Genomic DNA, 18,984 nt, shown 5'->3' with positions numbered 1-18,984 from the left:
TCAATCATTCCAGGGTGTTGGAGCATGATATTCCCATCATGTGGGCTATCCGACATGGTACTTCGGTGAACTGGAGGCACTACATCTGTTGGATGATGTATAAGGCCAAACACAAGGGTGCACTTCCATTTGCTTGTCTTGTTCATACGATATTGGAGCATTTTGATGTTCCCATGGGTAATGTGACCTTGAAGAAGACCACAAGGTATAATCATAAGTTTGGAAAACGTCTACTGGAGCAGTGCAAGATGACAAAGAACCCCCAAACAGGAGTGTGGCAGTTCACAGGTGCGGCTGATGTTGAGGTTCCTGATGTTGCTCCAGTTGTAGACATGGTTGAGCCCGAGGTGGAGGATGATGATGACGATGATGATGAGGGTGACCAGCAGGAGATAGCTGAGCCTGAGGGTGGGTTTTCATTATGTGATGTCATGAAGGGCATAAACGCCACGCTGAAGAAAATAGGAAAAATGGCGCTGAAACACAAAAAATGGAGGAAGAGTCACGTGCAGAAGGGAAATGAAAGATTTAGACATATACAGGGACGGTTCAAGGGTGTTGAAGATAGGCTTGCTCGTCTAGAGCTTGGACGAGGACAGCAGATTGAGGATGTTGCAGGGCAGGGGGCTGATGTGTCAGATGAGGATGACGAGGAGACGGCGTCCGAGGAGGATGAGGATTAGATTTAGGGTTTATGTTTCTATTTTACGTTTGTAGTGTATGTTGTTATGTAATTGACTTCGGTCTTCCTATTTGACATTTGTAGTTTATGTAATATTCTGGTTATGAAATGAACTATTTGATGTTCCCATCATGTTGTGAACCGTTTACGTAATTATTGTTGTTTTCTTGTTTACCAAATGAAGGAACAAATATCTTTTACCTTCTTGTTTTCAATTTGTGTCTAATCACAGTCCAACGGGTCTAAAATGTCCAATGAAATTCAGAACAGGTGCTTATAACAGAGTTAAATGAAAAACACAAGTTTCGGATACCCTAACCCAAGATTTATGCAATACATGTACATTCGTGGTTTATAACCTGTACAATACTATTTTGTACCTGAAAGTGTGTTCCCCAAGTCATTATATGCGTGTACATTGATATTCGATCGGTTCCGTACCAAAAAAATGAGTGCAAAACAGAATGGGGTGTCAAAACCAGTTATTTAGTCGAGCAACCTGTACTGGTTTAGTCGACTAAACTGTGTAATCGACTAAACCAGTACAGGTTGCTCGACTAAATAACTGGTTTTGACACCCCATTCTGTTTTGCACGCATTTTTTGGCACGGAACCGATCGAATATCAATGTACACGCATATAATGACTTGGGGAACACACTTTCTGGTACAAAATAGTATTGTACAGGATTCGTATGCGATTGGGTACATATTACCCCAAACCGTTTGTTTACGCTCCCCGAAACTTGGTGATTTCATTTTTTGGTAATATTAGTATAGTTATGAGTTTCAATCTATCAATATGGACCAATGTTAGATAATGGACTTAGAAATGAAATGTCAAATTACATAATGAGTTATACAGTAACACAAAGTAACATCAAAATTCATAACATAATTACATGAACTCTTACAAAAGACCTTAAATACATGCACAACATTGGTTCAGCTAGGATTAATCCTCATAGGACATGTACGTTTATTGTGACCAATTTGCTTGCAGGTGCTACATCTAGTTTGACTGCTTGTGGGTTGGGACTCAACCCAATCCATTTCATTCTGTATCCTTGAAGACTTCGGTCTACCTTGTGCACGAACCAAAGATGCATTTGGGATAATAGTTGGACCATCTATTTCTGGGATCAACAACTCATTACCCATTGGAAACCAATGTGCAGCATAGACCTTCTCAATTTGTGTAATTGAGAACACAGGATCGACATAGTCATAGTGGTTCAATTTTTCAACCTTGCACACCGCTAGCACATGACTGCAAGGAAATCGTCTAGCTGTGAACCGTCCACATTGACATTTATGATTTAGCAAGTCAACCCTCATAATGTCGCCGGCATCATGCGTAGATTGATTGTAGGCATCCTCAACTTCAAACAACTGCAAGTCTCTATCAAAAACACGGACACGGAGACTGACAGTTAACTGATCATTCTTTTGTAAGAAGTCCTCAAACTTTTTTGCAATTCTCCAGCCTTTGTCCTTTACTTTTTGGATCTTTTCACGCCTCTTCACAAAATACTCTACAAGTCTACTTTGTGTCATCTTGACCAATGCCGTTACTGGCAAATTACGTGCACCCCGTAGGACCTTATTGATACACTCAGATAGGTTAGTCGTCATATGACCAAACCTTCGGCCCTCCTCATCATAAGACCTGCACCATTTCTCTTTGGGAATCTGATCTATCCATGAGGCTACTTGTGGGTTACTGTCGACAAATTCTTGAAATCTTAAATCAAAGTGAATCTTCGAACACATGTAACCTGCAAAAAATGAACCCAAATTGCAATGAGTTATACATAAACAACATTACATACAACATGTACACATTCATGTAAATAGGTTACCTAGTTTCATCAGCATTTTCTTCAGTTCCACGTCCCTAAACTTAGTGTTGAAGTTGCTTCCAATGTGACGAAGACAGAACACGTGATACGCAAATGGAGGCTGCCAACCGGCATGATCCTTCACAGCCCTGATGATGCTGGGGTGACGATCGGATATTAGACATATACCATGCCTACGTGTGACATGGAAACACATCTAGCTAAAAAAACCACAACCAATCATCCAATCTCTCACCTGGTGGAACAATGGCAAACGCAATAGGCAGAATGAATCCATCACCATCCTGTGACGTAGCAATCAAGAGGGTACCTTTGTATTTCCCGTACAGGTGCGTGCCATCAATTTGGATTATGGGTTTACAATATTTGAAAGCCTCAATGCACTGGTGAAAAGTCCAAAATACCCTGCGAAATACAGCCTTATCGGTGTAGACACGTCGTTCGTCACAACACTGATCCGTATCAATCTTGAACACAGAACCAGGATTTATCTGTGTCATGTAGGTCAGCCAACCAGGTAAGATGGCATATAATTTTTCCCAGTCCCCAAACAACTTCACAATGGCCTTCATTTTAGCCTTCCAAGCCTTCATATAAGATATGTTGTATCCATACAAACTTTGTACCCTCTCCTGAATAAGAACTGGTTTCGTTGATGGATCTTCTTTTAACATACCTATACAAAATTCGAAGTCAACAGAATCAATAAATATACCGAAAAATTAAACCATAAACAAAAATTCTGTAATATATACTTATAATGGCTGCACATATTACATCAGAATCCAGCTGTCTATGGTCCCGAGTAAGGCCTTGGTTTAGGCAAGTGTGTTTTTTACCCCACTTACTAACAACCCAACTATTTCCATTCTTGGGCAACATAGCCCGCACGTACCAGGGACAACCATCATTATGGTGTCGACACTTCATCACAAATCTATGGTCATCACTTTTTGCCACCACAGCAGTACGATGAGACTTCATACAATATAATTTGACTGCATGTTGCATTTCAGATTTAGTTCGAAACTCCTGGTACAAATATAATGGATCCCCTAAATGCCAGCCACCGTGGATGTCATCGTCGCCATACAATATCTTCGTCTCATCATTAGGGTGAGCCCAATTAATGAACGAATAATGTGGGCTGTCGTTCCAAAATGGCTCAATCTCAGAACCTACGTCTAAATTTAAACTTATCCGTCAGTACGAAAGAAAACACAAATATATATATATATGCAAAATTAAAACTTTAATTTACAATCTTACCACTGCTAACAGGGTCAACACGGAGCTGTGGTATAACCTGGGAACTCAAGTTTCCTGAACTAGTATCAGCGTCAAAATTCCCCTCTACGTCCGTATCTGAGGTGTCACCCAGTGGAATAACACTCTCGGGTTCACCATCGTCTTCACTGTCCATATCCTCGTCATGCTCATCCTCATCCTCGTCTATTTCCCTCAGTGGTATTTGACTTAAGACAGGTGCAGGTGCAGATAAACCGACCACTCTGTCTTCTTGACTTTGACCTCTTCCATGCACAGGTGCAGATGAAGATTGACCACAGTCTATTTCAACATATATCTCAATAAAGTTTTGAAATTTTCGGTCCACAATTGCATCTATGACACAGTCCACATCTTCATCGTCACATATATCATTACCAATGTAGAATATAGCATCCTTACCAACTGTAGACTCTACCCTGGCGATCATCCGTTGAACGCCATGGCTGTCGTGTAGCCCCAATTTTTGGTGAATCCTCCCCTTCAGCTCATTGTACGTAGTGCCCCGTTTGATTTTCAACATTTTCGTTTTTCCTTCAAATTGAACACCGTTGGGGACTTCATAATGCTTTCCATAATAGTAAATCATGGTAACATACATGTTTGGACTTGAGCTCATCTTTCACACGAATTTTGGGGGTAGGAATCAGATTTTAGGGTTTTGGGTTCGGATTTGGGGGAAAAAATTGAGAATAAAGGAAAATGACAATGATTTCACAATTACTATGCCTTAGAGGTGGTGTGATGAAATGGAAGGGTGATTGGAAGGTTCACAGCTGACAAACAAGAGAAAGAGACCAATGGAGGAGTTTTACATTCGAATATAATGAAAATGAGACCAAGAGAGGTCTGGATATAGGGTTTTTCGCGATCTTTAGTCGACTAAATAATGTGCTTAGTCGACTAAAAGTGCAAACAATGTAGTCGATTAAGGTGAGTTTTTAGTCGACTAAAATTCGCGTTTCATGATTTCTGAGTTTACCCCATTTAGTCGATTAAAAGTGCAACTTAATCGACTAAATGTGGGCAGGATGGTGGATAGTTCTGGGGGAGGGGCAAATTGGTTATTAATTATTTAATTAGGGGCAAAAGGGTCAAAAAGCCCTGTTAATTAAGCTATCAGCTTATTAGCGCTTACAGTAATATTTAAGGTCGTTTGGTTGTGTGTTTTTTTAGACAAAAGTTGTTTTTTAATTAAAAAATATTTAATTTTTTTTATGATAATTAAATAAGTTTTTAAAAAATAAATGATTTTATTATTTCTTTCAAAAGTTAAAAAAAAAAAATTTAAAAAAAACACACACAAAAAAATTATATCATAAAATTACTTTTTGTTACTTAACGATGCGGTGTGATCATTGATGATCAAGACCATAGTAGTTAAAATCCCGATTTAAATCTTAGATTTCACAATTTTACGATTTTTTTCAATCAAAACGATTGTATTAAAATTTCAAATGCTTTTACGATTTTACGATTTTTCTTACATTAGAATTTTACATCTTACGATTTTTTATTCTCCTTCTGATTCAGGTAAAATTCCGATTTTAACGATGATCAAAGACCATATAATATCCGGATGGTTGATAATAATACGCGGATTGAGAAGTAAGCATTTTAGATATTTTACATATCAATTCTCTTTTCACCTTTTCATTTACTTTGATGAAAATTAAACTTTTAATTTATTAATGATTCGTTTATCCTTTTTCATTGGTGTTCAAAAAGGCTTTCTTTTTCTTCTTGAGAAAAGTTTCAAAACGGAGCTATTCAGGGTCAAATTGCTAGACTGAAAGTATTGTTGTGAGAATGAAAAGCAAAAGGGTTTTGTAGATCAAAATATTTGGAATTTAAACAATCAAATAATCACAAGAAGATCACTAGATCAGTATCCTTGTCAAGGCATCCAGAGTTGGCCTTTTCACATATTTATTGTTTAAGGCTTTGAAACGAACCTTTCTACGATTTATTCCGTCGGTTCTGTTGAACAGAAAAACTATGTTGCAATTTCATTGTTATCCGGAAAATTTATTGAATAGAAAGTCTTCTAAGCTTAAATTAAAATGATTTGGCCCAATACAAAGTATGTAGATAAATTGATAAAGGATTATTCCAGCTTAATCAATAATTTTGAATTCAAGTTCTTAAAAACATAATTGTGTCAAAACTTAGTATGGTGAGCTTTGCATATCTATGCCATAACCAATGTGAATGAAAACACAAAGTTTCCCTTGTAACAATTTTCTTTAAGAAAAAAATAGTGAAAATTTATGACGGGGTCAAATAATCTATTAAATTGACCATGAAAAGAGTCATAGGGAAGTCAAATTAATCGTTAAATTACTTTTTTTTATATATAAAAATGCCAACATAACTCCGATGACAAACTTACCGGGGAAAAAAATATAGACATAACAAATTAGATTATTCTAAATCAAAGAAAAAAATAAGGCAAAAAGAAAAAAAAAACTATAATAACTGTTATGCTGGATAAAAAAGTGGCGTTAATCACATGCAATGGAAGACACTTATCTCAAAGGAGAAGTCATCAAAATAAGAAGACAACCACACTAGAAAAGAACTACTGATTATGAGACCTTACGAAAAATAATGAAAGCAAAAAGGCATTGTCCTCAAATAATACATTATAGCTAAGAAAAACTGCTAATTACACATGACCGTCGCTTTCGGAGTATATATTTCTAGAAAATTAGATAAGCCTAGTAATATTTGGGATATGTTATTTTATCTGCTTTTTTCTTTTTTGCTTATCTTTGTCTACTACTCTCCAACACTGTTAGATCAGAATCTAAAGAGAAGAGAGAAAGATAAATGTTAATTAATATTATGATCTAATGATCTTTTAGAGTGATAGGCAGAAAAAAAGTAGGTAGAATAACCTATCCTATAATATTTAGTAATAAAAAAATATACTAATATAAAGTGATGCATATATAAATATATAAATGGAATACTATTTTATAATTAATGAGGATTGACTTAATTTTAGCTAGCAGAACCATAAAATTTTGTAAGAATGTGAAATTATAACATATATATTTCTTTGTAAGCTATTATTATTTATTTAATAAAAAATAAAATAAAAAGATTACTTACACTTAAAAAGATTTTTATAAGTTTGGAGGAATCCATCACTAGTTATATGATTAAAAAAGAATTAGAAGTTAATCTCAACCAAACAAAAAAAAAATCAAAAGTTATTTTAAAAATTAAAAGTTTATATGTCACTTGAAGGAGATAATTGCCCACCTTAACCCCTCCCTTATTTTACCATTAATTGTACTCATGATAACCATGTAAATTGGTTTTGAATCTAAGTCTTTAATACAATTTATAATTTGGGTTCGCTTTTTCTGCAGTTGCTGTAGATAAGTTATCTGCAGTAAGCCCAATACAACGTCGTTTTGGGGCAGAAATCATGGTGTATTTGTAATTTTAATTTATTTCAGGGTTATAATAGTCTTTATATTTATAATTTTTTAAGATTTCAATACCAAAACGACGTCGTTTTGAGAATAAATGCCGATAAGTTATCTGCATTAATTGCAGAAACATTTTTCCCTTATAATTTTACTAAAAATATTTGTATCTAAGAAAATTATAAAAGTTTTGTTAGGTATATAACGTGTAGTTCAAACAAAATTTTTGGCTAGGAATTTTTGGAACAAAAAAAGGAAAGAAAATTCGTTAAATTTAAATAATAAAGCAATACCCTTTTTAAATAAATTAATAAAAAATAATTAAATAATTTCATGATAATCTTGTTACAAATGAACATTATTACATTTTATGGGAGGATTACATATATACATAACTAGACTTTAGGGTAGAATAGATGAAAAGCTTGTATTATTCCTTCACCTTCATCTATATATTAAGGTGATAGAGCTTTTATTTTGATATACGGAATAATATATTTTTTGGTTTCTTCTCCCTTACTTTCTTGGCCTTATAATTTCTATTTATTTATTTTATATTTTCTTTAGTTGATTTTATTTATTCACCGCTATTTTCACAACAAATCTATCTTTTTATTACTTTTATTCAAAAAAATCCTTGAACCATAAATATTTCCTTACAATGCAAAATTTCGTCCTCCTTCAGTCCTTCTCCTTTTTTGTTTTTGTTTTTGTTTTAAAAAAAAAAACAAGAAAACAAAATCCTTCCTAAACATTCCCAGATATTTCGGATAACAAATATCGTTACGGGCCTTACGGCTATATTACAAAAGGGTCATCTCAAAACCACGTAAGTTTGAAAAAGGCACGAGAAAAAAGCATCCTTGTAAAAACTTTATCAGCACATTTTTAAACTTGTAAAGCCCAAAAACAAAAAGTTCCCAATATTCGCAACTCAATGCATTATATATTATTTTATACATAAAATAACACAAAAATTGCCAAAAAAAAAAAAAAAAAAACATAATATTGGTCAATTGATTTATCAGTTTCTTAACTTTTTTTCTTTAACAATAAATAACCTGGATAAAATAAAATCGATCCTAGTAAATTCAACAAAAAATAAAAAATAAAAATCTAAAACCAATTAATCATCCAATCAATCACAACCTTTTTTTAACTTACCTAACCCCTCTTGCTTACGTAATTAGCAAGCTAAGAAGCGAAATTATTTATTTAATCATTCCTATAATTCAGTTCTTACACAATCCAAATGCACATTTTCAGCTCCACCGATTATCCCGGGAAAGAACAAAGAGTAGAAAAATAATAATAATAAAATAAAATCTATTAATAATAACGCGGTTTTAGCTTCACAATCCACACTATCAACTTCACAGTTTCAACATTTGGTTTTTCTTTTCTTTCCCATTTCAATTCCATTCCACTTCCCACTTCTCATACACATTTTTTCAGTTTCACTTACTCACTCACTCACTCTCAGAAACCCTAACACCTTCGCTTCTTCATTGCTACAACGCCATTCACCAGATCTGCAACCAATTGTTGAAGCTATGCACCATTAGCTTCTTCATAACATGTCCAATTCCGATCCAAATAATCGCCACCGCACAGGTTCGTGGCCGCCGGCGACGTCTCCGGCTCCGGCTCCGGCTCCGGCGCCGGATGCTAAAGCAATGCCGCCTTCTTCCTGGGCCAAGAAGACCGGCTTTAAGCCCAAATTCTCTGGCGAGACCAATGTCGGCGATTCGGGTCAGATTAGCAGCCTTCCGCCCAAGCCAAGAGAACCCGAACCGAATGTGGATCTCGAAGCGGGTCGGGTTCGGACAAACGCGACCGCGAACGGCGTCGTTCAAGGTGACAAGGTTGTTGTTGCGCCCTCGCTTGCGAAGGATCAGACGGTGAAGAAGCGGAAGGATTCCGATGGCGTTCCGAAGAGTTCCGTTCCCAGTACTAACGGACAGGCAATCGTCGCGGCGGAGCAGCCGTCTCAGCCGCCCCGGAGAACGGCGAGGCATGAGGAAGTGGTGGATGGTTTGCCGCGGACTGTGGATGACGATGGTTTTGTTTCCAGGCACTCGCATATGAAGTATGAGCTGAGAGATTCACCTGGTTTAGGTATCAGTTGAAGTGATTTTGGAATTTTGGAGTCTTGATTTAATGATTTCTTTCACTTCTTTAAGGTTGAAAGTTTGATGTGTTGATGGTGATGGTTTTTTTTATGTGGATTACTGTAGTTCCCATTGGTGTGTACGGTATCCAGCATTACGTTTCGATATTAGGTTCGTTGATTCTCATTCCACTTGTCATAGTTCCTGCCATGGGAGGCACTCATGTGAGTGATTTTCAACTGGCTTAGTTGGTTGTTTTTTCGTCTTATGGTTTGTACTGTTATCTGATGTGTTAAGTGAGTACAGGAGGACACTGCTATGGTGGTATCGACAGTGCTCTTCGTCTCGGGGGTGACTACACTCTTGCATATTAGTTTTGGGTCTAGGTTGCCTTTGATACAAGGCCCTTCTTTTGTTTATCTGGCACCTGCTCTGGCGATAATCAACTCCCCGGAGTTTCAAGGTTTAAATGGAAATGTATGTATCTCTTCCCATTTCTTTATGTTTCAGTAATATTAATTATTGTGTATATCATTGTTATATCTAACAAAGTTGTTGGATCTTGCAACGGTTTCTACTTAGTTATTCATAAGGTCTCCTAGGGTTTGTGTTGTATTATAAATTTTCGGATGGAATAATTGAAACATAGACTGCTGGTAAGATTTCTTTCTCAATTTGCAGAAATTCAGGCATATAATGAAGGAGCTGCAGGGGGCCATAATTATTGGATCAGCTTTTCAAGCTTTACTTGGATATACTGGACTTATGTCGCTGTTAGTAAGGTACGATTTTTGGGTTTTCTATGCTTGTTTATTTTTCTTGTTAGTTTCTACTAGTACACGCTTCATTGTTTCACCAAACAGGATTTATTGTTGAGGATTGAGTCTATGTGTTATGTTAAAATTTCAGAAATTTAAGTAGAATAATCATAGAGGCAGTGGTGGAACTTGGCCAAAAACTTTAGGGGCATTGAGGGATGGATGGATGGATACTAACATTCTTATGCCATTGAATTATAACTATCTATTACCTTGATTGTTTCTGTCAAATCTTATAAAGATTGAACAACAATAAGAAAATAATCAAGTGGTTTTTATTTTTATATAATATGTTAAACTCGATGTATATGAATGAAGTACTAAATAATCTTGGATGAATGTAATATTTTATAGATAGAAACTTTCAATCCAACAGTGGATTTTGATATGAAATTATCTTATAAATAGTTATTGAATGGTATAAGAGTGATTTTGACTTACATCACTGTAAAACAATCCCTCCTCTCTCTATATATACATGGCAAATAAAATGTGAGGAGTACAGGAAGTTGCATTATTCCAAGGTCATGGTATGTAATACTTTTGATTTTTTGATCAACAGTTATCAATATGGGCTTTAATCTCTAAAATGCCTAATGAGGATGCCCTTTAGAGCATGGTTGTCAAACTCGCGAGTAAACTCGCAAACTCGGACGAGTTTACGCTTCTGGTCACCCTCAACGATCCCGTTTCCATGCGAACTCGCTTTTGGCACTCAAATGGTAGAAACGCAGTGTTTTTTGACAAAGTCTTAAGCTCGTACGAGTTTAACGAGTTCAAGGAAATGGAGAGTGACCCATAAACCCGAAAAATTTGACCCAAAACCCATCGTATAAATGGGTTTTTTAAACACCAAAAAAACCCTAAAACCTGGTTTCAGCCGCCACGTACTACTCAGTGAGGTCGCGCGACTCTGTCTGCTTCGTCCGATGTGCTTTGTCGTGCTGGATCGTCTTCTCTGACGTGCTTTATCGTCGTTCGCAGCTTCTCCAACGTGCTTCGTCGTCGTTCGCAGCTTCTCTGATCATCTTCTCTCTTTGTCGCCGTCGCGAATGGTGTTCTCTGCCTCAATCTCTTCTCCGCTTCGTTTCTTTCTTCTTTTTTGTTTGCCTCTGTTTCGTTTATTTATTTATTTATTTTTGCTGCCTCTGTTTCTCATTTGTTTGTAATTTTTTTTTCTATTTTTAATTTTTACCAATCCCTATTTGCCTCTTTTTTTTTTCTCGTTTCTTTTTATTAGCTTCCTTTGTTTCTCTATTTCTCTGCCTCAATACCTTTTTTTTTTTTAATTTTTTTGTTTTTAATTTTTTGCCTCTGTTTCTTATATTTGCTGCCACATGCCCACACCACACCACATGTATATTTGATAAACCAAATGTGGGATAAACCAAATTACATTTTTTTGATAAATCAAATCAGAATTATTTAAAAACCAAATTACCTTTTTTTTCCCTCATGTTTGCCTCTGTTTTGTTTTATATTTACTGGGAAAAATAAAATGAGTCCAGTAACAATTATTTTGCTTGTTGGTTGAATTAAATTTGCTTATTATATTACTTTATATGCATATAAATATATATAAATATAATTTATATCCTGTGTTACGATTCTACGATCCGTGTTACGATTCTGCGATTTACGATTTTGGTTCACCCTTCCGAGTTTGTGTAGACTCTTGAGTTTGACAACCTTGCTTTAGAGGACCCAAATCCTAATGTATGCCTCAAGCCTCAATGAGGATGACAGTGGTACGTATAGGGAAGGTGGGAACCAACGTATGAAGGACCACCAGTTAGAATCCAACTTAATGCCTTTTGGTTGACGCAATTCATTCTTACTGGTTGAGCTAAAATGATTAGCATTGCTCATCATAATAATTAAACAAGACAACTATAAAAAGTGGGCATATGAAATTAAGCATAGAGACTATAATGTATTGATATTTTTGAGTTCATGTGGAGGATTTTTGAACGGAGATTATCTGGCAGGTCTAAACCCCTCTCCCCCCCCCCCCCCCACAAAAAAAAAGGCTCCCCCGAATAGTGTTGGGCAAATTGCGAAGTATATTAAATAAAATTAGCTAATTAAGAAATGTACTTTTGTTGTATTTTATAAGCACTTTTAAAGGGAAATGATGTTTTATTCTTTTATCATTAATTAAGGGTGATATCTAGTTCTGATAATTGGTTGGTTTAGAGTATAGATAACTTTCAGTTCTCGTAATTAAGATACTGTGATCATTCTTTCTTGGATAAGTGCTATGCTTCATATGGTTACATATAGCTTGTTTGGATACTATTTCCACATGGTTCCTTCCCACTCATGTATCAACCTCCCCCCCCCCCCCACAAAAGTTTTTTGCCTTTCCTCATGATTTAAATTGCATCAGTGCCTGAGTTATCTGAAATAAAAAACATCACATGTCATATCTAATTTTTCTGTTCAATGTAGCTGATATGAGCCTCATTTTTTGAGTTTCCTTTCAGGTTGATCAATCCTGTAGTTGTATCCCCGACTATTGCTGCTGTTGGAATTTCATTTTACAGTTATGGTTTCCCATTAGTTGGTACATGCCTTGAGATTGGAGCAGTGCAGATATTAGTGGTTATAGTTTTTTCTCTTGTAAGTTTGTTGAATTGACCTTGAGCTTTTTCTTTAATATTTATTAAAAAATCCCAGTGGGTATATTATTGCTTGTTGCACTGTGCTAAAAGTTGTAATATGTTATTTCGTGCTTTTTGCAGTATCTTCGTAAGATCTCTGTTCTTGGACATCGCATATTTCTAATATATGCAGTAAGTTGAATGTTCCAATTTATTTTTAAGTTACTATTCAGTAGTTGCATTAAAATCCTATATTGCAGCAAATGATTTCTGTTAAGTATGATGCCTTTTTCTTCACCTAACTGCCAGGTTCCTTTGGGTCTGGCAATTACATGGGCGTTTGCTTTCTTGCTGACTGAAGCAGGAACCTACAGCTACAAAGGGTGTGATATAAATATACCTGCCTCAAATATGGTTTCGGAGCACTGCAGAAAGCATTTTTCAAGGATGAAGCATTGTCGGGTTGATACATCTCAAGCATTGAAATCCTCTCCATGGTTTAGATTTCCTTATCCACTACAATGGGGTACTCCGGTCTTCCACTGGAAAATGGCTCTTGTAATGTGTGTGGTTTCCTTAATCTCATCTGTGGATTCGGTTAGTTTCTTGTCTTTATCTGTTTTGGTTCCTGGACTGTATTTATTTATCTTGACTCTGAATATGTTGACAATTTAACATGCTTGTGGTAGGTTAGAAAAACTAACCATCTACTGGGCCCTTGTCCTTTCTTTATAATGTACTAGCACTATTGTATGTATAAGGTTGTTCTCTTTCTTACATATGATACAGGCTTTGACGGAAAATTATGTTTTGAACCTACCAAAATGATATATATTTGATAAACATGATGGCATTGATGCTGAAGCAAGAAACTTGCATATCCATTTAAGACTATTTGTCAGCTGTCACTTCAGTTTAATTGCAAGCTTTGTCAATGAAGGGTAAAAACTTTTTTGAGTGAAGTGCCTGCAGGTAGGCATATAGTTTATCAGATCCAAACAAAAACAGTGGTTATCAACTTGTCATAATGTTTTTACATGATCAATGTCAACTTGTCATCATGTTTCTGTTTTAATTAGATACTAACTGTAAGGGAGATTAATGCAGTATTGGTTCTATCTCAAGACTTAGGAATTGACTGGATGAATGGCAGTGATTTATGACCACTAAATTTTTTAGAAATTTAATACTGCAAATAGCCACTATGTGATTAGTCAAATAATAATTACTGATCTATATGAGATTAACAATATACTATCTCAAAATTGAAATAATATTTTCCTTGTATTTTTCTGTATTTGCAGGATTATTGAATCACTTTACTGTGTTGATACTCATTTGCTTTAAACTTTGTAGGTTGGCTCATACCATGCATCTTCATTATTGGTAGCATCCAGACCTCCAACTCCTGGAGTTCTGAGTCGAGGAATTGGTTTGGAAGGTCTTTCTAGTGTCTTGGCTGGCCTATGGGGAACTGGAACTGGGTCTACAACTTTAACTGAAAATGTTCACACAATTGCTGTGACTAAAATGGGTAGCCGCAGGGCAGTTCAACTGGGTGCATGCTTTCTGATTGTATTGTCTCTTGTGGGTAAGTGTCAATTATCTTCTTGTTCTAGGATCTAACCTTCATAGGAAGTACACTTATCATGAGCAGATTTATTGGGATGAAAAGCCATTTGGGTTATGCATCATTCATATTTCTCATAAAGAACACATGCAGTGGCTGATTGACCATTTTGCCCCTATTTTAATTTTTTTTACCGCTTTGCCGCTCCCAAACTATATACCAATCTGCCCTTATTTGATCGAAGTTTGACCAAACCCTAGTCCTTGGTAAGTCATTTATTCGAGTAAATGAGTAAGTGCCGATCAAACTTTGATCAAACAGGGTAGATTGATATATAGTTTGAGAAGAGGGGTAGATTGATATATAGTTTGGGAAGAGAGGCAAAGTGACGAAAAAAAAATGTAAACAGGAGCAAAATGGTCAATCAACCCTCATGCAGTTTGTGATATTGTTTATCATGCAATATCTTGGGTTTCCTTGGTTGTCCAATGACTCTGAAATTTCATCCTGTTGGTAAAGGCCAATTGTTTTGTGTAAAGCATTTGATGTTTGTAAGCATCATTTCTGGAAGTCAGGCTTTCTAAAGAATGAGAAGCAGTAGAATAACAATTTTTTCATTAATTTCATTCATTATTACATCCAAGTGAACTCTTAGTTTCTAATCTTATGTAAATTCTTGTCCAAATGAATGGCTACTGTACTTTGCACTTTATCAATAATTTTCAAACAAATGAATAAAGTGTATGTTTTTTGTGGCCTAAATTGCTTAGTGGAAAAGAATTAGAATATATTAAATTAGATAGTGATGTAAAAATTTACAGGTTATTGTGAATATTTAGCTCATCTGTAATGTGTGCATAGAGTAATGAGAAGGCCTAGGGTTTATTAAGTCAAATCTGATGTAGATTGTCTGAGACTGATATAACCAGACTTGAGACTGGAAGGAGATAAACTCTGGTAGAGAATAGATGCACTGAGCATTAGGCCTTCCCATAGGCTTGTGATTCTGCACGTAAGATAATATACTGATATTTTGTAATATACGTTTGTGATGCATTTAAGGTATGACTAAGGCCCTAGCAGTTTTATATGCATTTAACTGTGCTCTGAATAATGCATTCTAAGAGAAGCTGGTCTTTAAGATTGTAACTATACAAATTTTTAGTTAGGAATTGAGAAATTGTGTAGTTTGAAATTTTCAATATATGATGTTTGACAAAATAAAGTCTATAGCTGAAATTGAAAAGTGAAAACAGTTATCATAGGTTACTGACTTGTAATTTCATTCCATGAACTCCTTAAAATTCCTCAAGAAGATATTTGCCACTTCTTTGACCTAATGCTTATTTTGCCTGGCCTATGCAGTATGCACTTAGAAAAACTTCTTTCCAGGGACTTTATGTTGCTTTATCACTTCAGAGCCATTGAATGAACCATATTCTTGAATTCTGTGTATATGGTGCCAGAATTTTTATGAACGTACATTAGATTGCTACTAGGCAGTCTTAACATTGCTAAGGTTATTCACGCAAATATGATTACATAATATTGCCATCTTTAATATTCAGTGGATCCCAATTCAGACATTCACAAATGCTTGCATCCTAAATTGCATATTGCTAATTTACCAATAACCACATTATTTCAAAATTACAGTCATTAGGATGTTATTTTATCACCAATCCTTAGCCTCCTTAGTGAAGAATCATAAACACTAACATGGACATGCGACATGTTCACCAATGCCGAAAACTTTAAAATGTTCAAGTATATTTGAAGTACTGTGTTGTGTTTGATACATGTTGGACATGTACGCAGTTGCTTTCTGAAGTGTCTGTGTTTCATATCTCTTTGCTGCAAATGGTTCAGTGGGCTTTATTTATCTCTGCATAGCAAATTAAATACTCAAAAACTGTTGGCTATAAGCTCTTTTGAACTGATGATTTAGAGTTGATATCTATATTATGTGATGGAACCTATCTTGCCTTCAATTTTTCTGTTGAAATCGTATTTCCTTAAAGCATTATAGTTGCTGGCATTGCATAAAATCCCATTCTTAGTAAACCAGTGTTTATGGTAAGTGGTATGAAGCTTCTCAGAGATGCTTTCCCAGGGGACTATCCACATGTTCAGCATATATTAGTGGTTATTCATTACCAAGTCCATCATCAACCTACATAGAAGCTTCAAAAAGCTGTTGATTTCTTGTGCTGATTGTATCCATTTTTGGGACTCAACAAGCCATGGGACACTTAGGATTATGCAAGTCATTCATAGTTTGCTTTTTTGCCTGCTTCTCTTCTGCCCATTTAATATACTTTGTTCTCTCATCCATAGAATTTTTTTTAGCGATTTTAGCTTATCCATGTTTAATTATGCTTATGCCATACAACAGGTAAGGTTGGAGGGTTCATTGCTTCAATTCCTGAAGTCATGGTTGCTGGTCTCCTCTGCTTTATGTGGGCAATGCTTACAGCATTGGGCTTGTCAAATCTACGCTATAGTGAGGCTGGAAGCTCTCGCAATATCATCATAGTTGGGTTATCATTGTTTTTCTCTCTTTCCATACCTGCCTACTTTCAACAATATGGAATTTCTCCAAATTCCAACTTGTCTGTACCAAGTTATTTTCAGCCCTACATTGTGGCTTCTCACGGCCCTTTTCGCAGCAAATATGGAGGGGTATGCCTGTGTCATGTCATTTTACTATTATGAATCTTGTGCTTGAATTTGTTAATTGTCAAATTTTGGATTCAAAATTAGTTAACTACTGTAAGATTTTCAGAAAGATAAAAAGTCATCCAACGGCCACTTTCATCTCTCAGGGTGGGTGCACCTGGCAAAACTATGTCACTGCATATCTATCTCCATGATCTAGTGAATGGAAGTTGAAACTACTTATTCAATAGGGAATAGTTAGTTGGTTAAATATGCTTTTAAGGTCAATTACCTACTGCTCTGTTGTGTTGACTAATATTTCTGTCCGTATATAAAGCTTCTTTTTGACAGAATCCTGCCTGTTCTGTTTAACAGTTACTAACTAGTAATTGCTGCATCATCATTTTGTTATATAATATGGCTTCTTGAATTCATGATGAAGTGAACTAGCTAATAAGTATGTATGTGGAGTTAGCTTTAATTATGTAGTTCCCTTGTTATTTAGTACTTGAATGTTGGTTAAAAACTACTGTACTGGTGCAAAGTTTTTTTACTTCAAGTTGACATGACAGGTTTTTCTAAAATAACACTTGTTAATATGATCCTTTGGCAGTTGAACTATGTCTTGAACACGCTTTTCTCACTACACATGGTGATAGCGTTTCTTGTTGCTGTTATTCTGGATAATACTGTACCTGGTAGTCGGCAGGAACGTGGGGTATATGTTTGGTCCGAACCTGAGGTTGCTAGAAGGGAACCTGCTGTTGCTAATGACTATGAGTTGCCCTTGGGAATTGGTAGGATTTTCAGATGGGTGAAGTGGGTTGGACTGTGAAAGACTAGGGTTTCGTTGGTTGACATTTTCAGTTTATTAAATGCTCTCAACTGCTCAAGCGACCCTGAGTCTAGATTCACATGTCTTGTGCGGCTCCATGATGGATAGTAATAGGTCATGTTACAGAGTTGATTTGTATACACTGGGGATCCATAGGGGTCTTTTGTATTGTAATTAACTAGATTAACCATGTATCTAGTTTTGATTCATTCAAATTCTCCGGGTGGATTTTTTTTTCTTGCTTTAAAGCGAGGTTTGAGAAATCATTTTGAATGTATATACTTCCCCCCCCTTTTTTTTGTCAATTTTATCCAGCTTCATTGTAATTCCTAGACATAGCAAGCTATGTATATTATTGTCAGTTGTTCCTTGTCCACGGTAGAATCAAGCATATTTGGTAAGTGCATTCATGGAGCATAGAATGCATTTTCGGGGCAATATTCTGAAAATCTTATTTAATTATTATAAAAGATTTTAAACTTTTTTTAATTAAAAATATTATTTGTTGAAAAAAAAAAACAGACGGGAACATTATCCTTGTTTTTCATATTTTTGTTACTGCCTTTGAGTTTTTATGGAGAATTTCAAAATTAAGAAAGTTGGCCTGACTCTAATCTTATATGGAAAAAGTCTTCTGTTTGGTAACTTGATTGTAATTTTATCAGCAGGAAAACGTCTCTACATGCACAACTAGATTTTGTATTTGGTTTTCGGTATTATTGCGAGATGAATAATACTGAAAATGAATTTTTTGCATTCACAAGGACTTAAATTCAAGACTTTGCTTAAATGTAATAAAGCATGAACCGCTGAAACCAACTATATGCATATTAAACCTACTAAAAACAAGATACTTGTATTTTAGATAACGTTTATGTATATCCTCGTCAAGCTCAAAAATTATATACATTTCAAACATAATTAGGGAATGAAAAAATAAATAAATCTAAACCTGAATTTTGATATCCATGGTGAGATATCACCACCCAGCTACAGTTCATGCTTTAATGTTTAGTTTATCATCATTAATCGTTATAGTGGTATAGATCAAAAGCCTTATTAGAAGTTTGAGGTGTTTGCGACGACGACACTTAACATATGCGGGTATAAGATATGCTT

General features: G+C 35.5%; 1 protein-coding gene across 2 annotated transcripts; it reads left to right on the top strand.

Moving 5' to 3' along the window:
• Nucleotides 1-8,663: 8,663 nt before the first annotated feature.
• LOC133288200 (nucleobase-ascorbate transporter 12-like) lies at nucleotides 8,664-18,085 on the top strand. Of its 2 annotated transcripts, none has more exons than XM_061485911.1 (10): nucleotides 8,664-9,388; nucleotides 9,508-9,605; nucleotides 9,688-9,858; nucleotides 10,063-10,163; nucleotides 12,686-12,821; nucleotides 12,944-12,994; nucleotides 13,112-13,399; nucleotides 14,159-14,393; nucleotides 16,768-17,054; nucleotides 17,644-18,085. In XM_061485911.1, the coding sequence occupies exons 1-10, from the start codon at nucleotides 8,848-8,850 to the stop codon at nucleotides 17,863-17,865; spliced, it is 2,130 nt and encodes a 709-aa protein (XP_061341895.1). In that variant the 5' UTR covers nucleotides 8,664-8,847; the 3' UTR covers nucleotides 17,866-18,085. The 2 variants fall into 2 exon arrangements, with proteins under 2 accessions (XP_061341895.1, XP_061341894.1); XM_061485910.1 differs by having other exon boundaries at nucleotides 16,768-17,064; nucleotides 17,603-18,085.
• Nucleotides 18,086-18,984: the final 899 nt, after the last annotated feature.

The sequence above is a fragment of the Gastrolobium bilobum genome, unplaced genomic scaffold (genome assembly GCF_033153095.1).
Source record: "Gastrolobium bilobum isolate Gb01-03AN ecotype WA unplaced genomic scaffold, APGP_CSIRO_Gbil_v1 utg128178, whole genome shotgun sequence".
NCBI classification, from domain to species: Eukaryota; Viridiplantae; Streptophyta; class Magnoliopsida; order Fabales; family Fabaceae; genus Gastrolobium; species Gastrolobium bilobum.
This window is presented reverse-complemented; position numbering and strand designations above follow the sequence as displayed.

What these genes read in the sequence shown, in the direction of transcription:
- LOC133288200 (XM_061485910.1), top strand. Translation starts at nt 8,848, where the DNA reads ATGTCCAATTCCGATCCAAATAATCGCCACCGCACAGGTTCGTGGCCG. An exon ending in GAGAGATTCACCTGGTTTAG is followed by an intron (nt 9,389 to 9,507) that starts GTATCAGTTGAA and finishes GGATTACTGTAG; the next exon opens with TTCCCATTGGTGTGTACGGT. An exon ending in ATATGGAGGGGTATGCCTGT is followed by an intron (nt 17,065 to 17,602) that starts GTCATGTCATTT and finishes TTGACATGACAG; the next exon opens with GTTTTTCTAAAATAACACTT.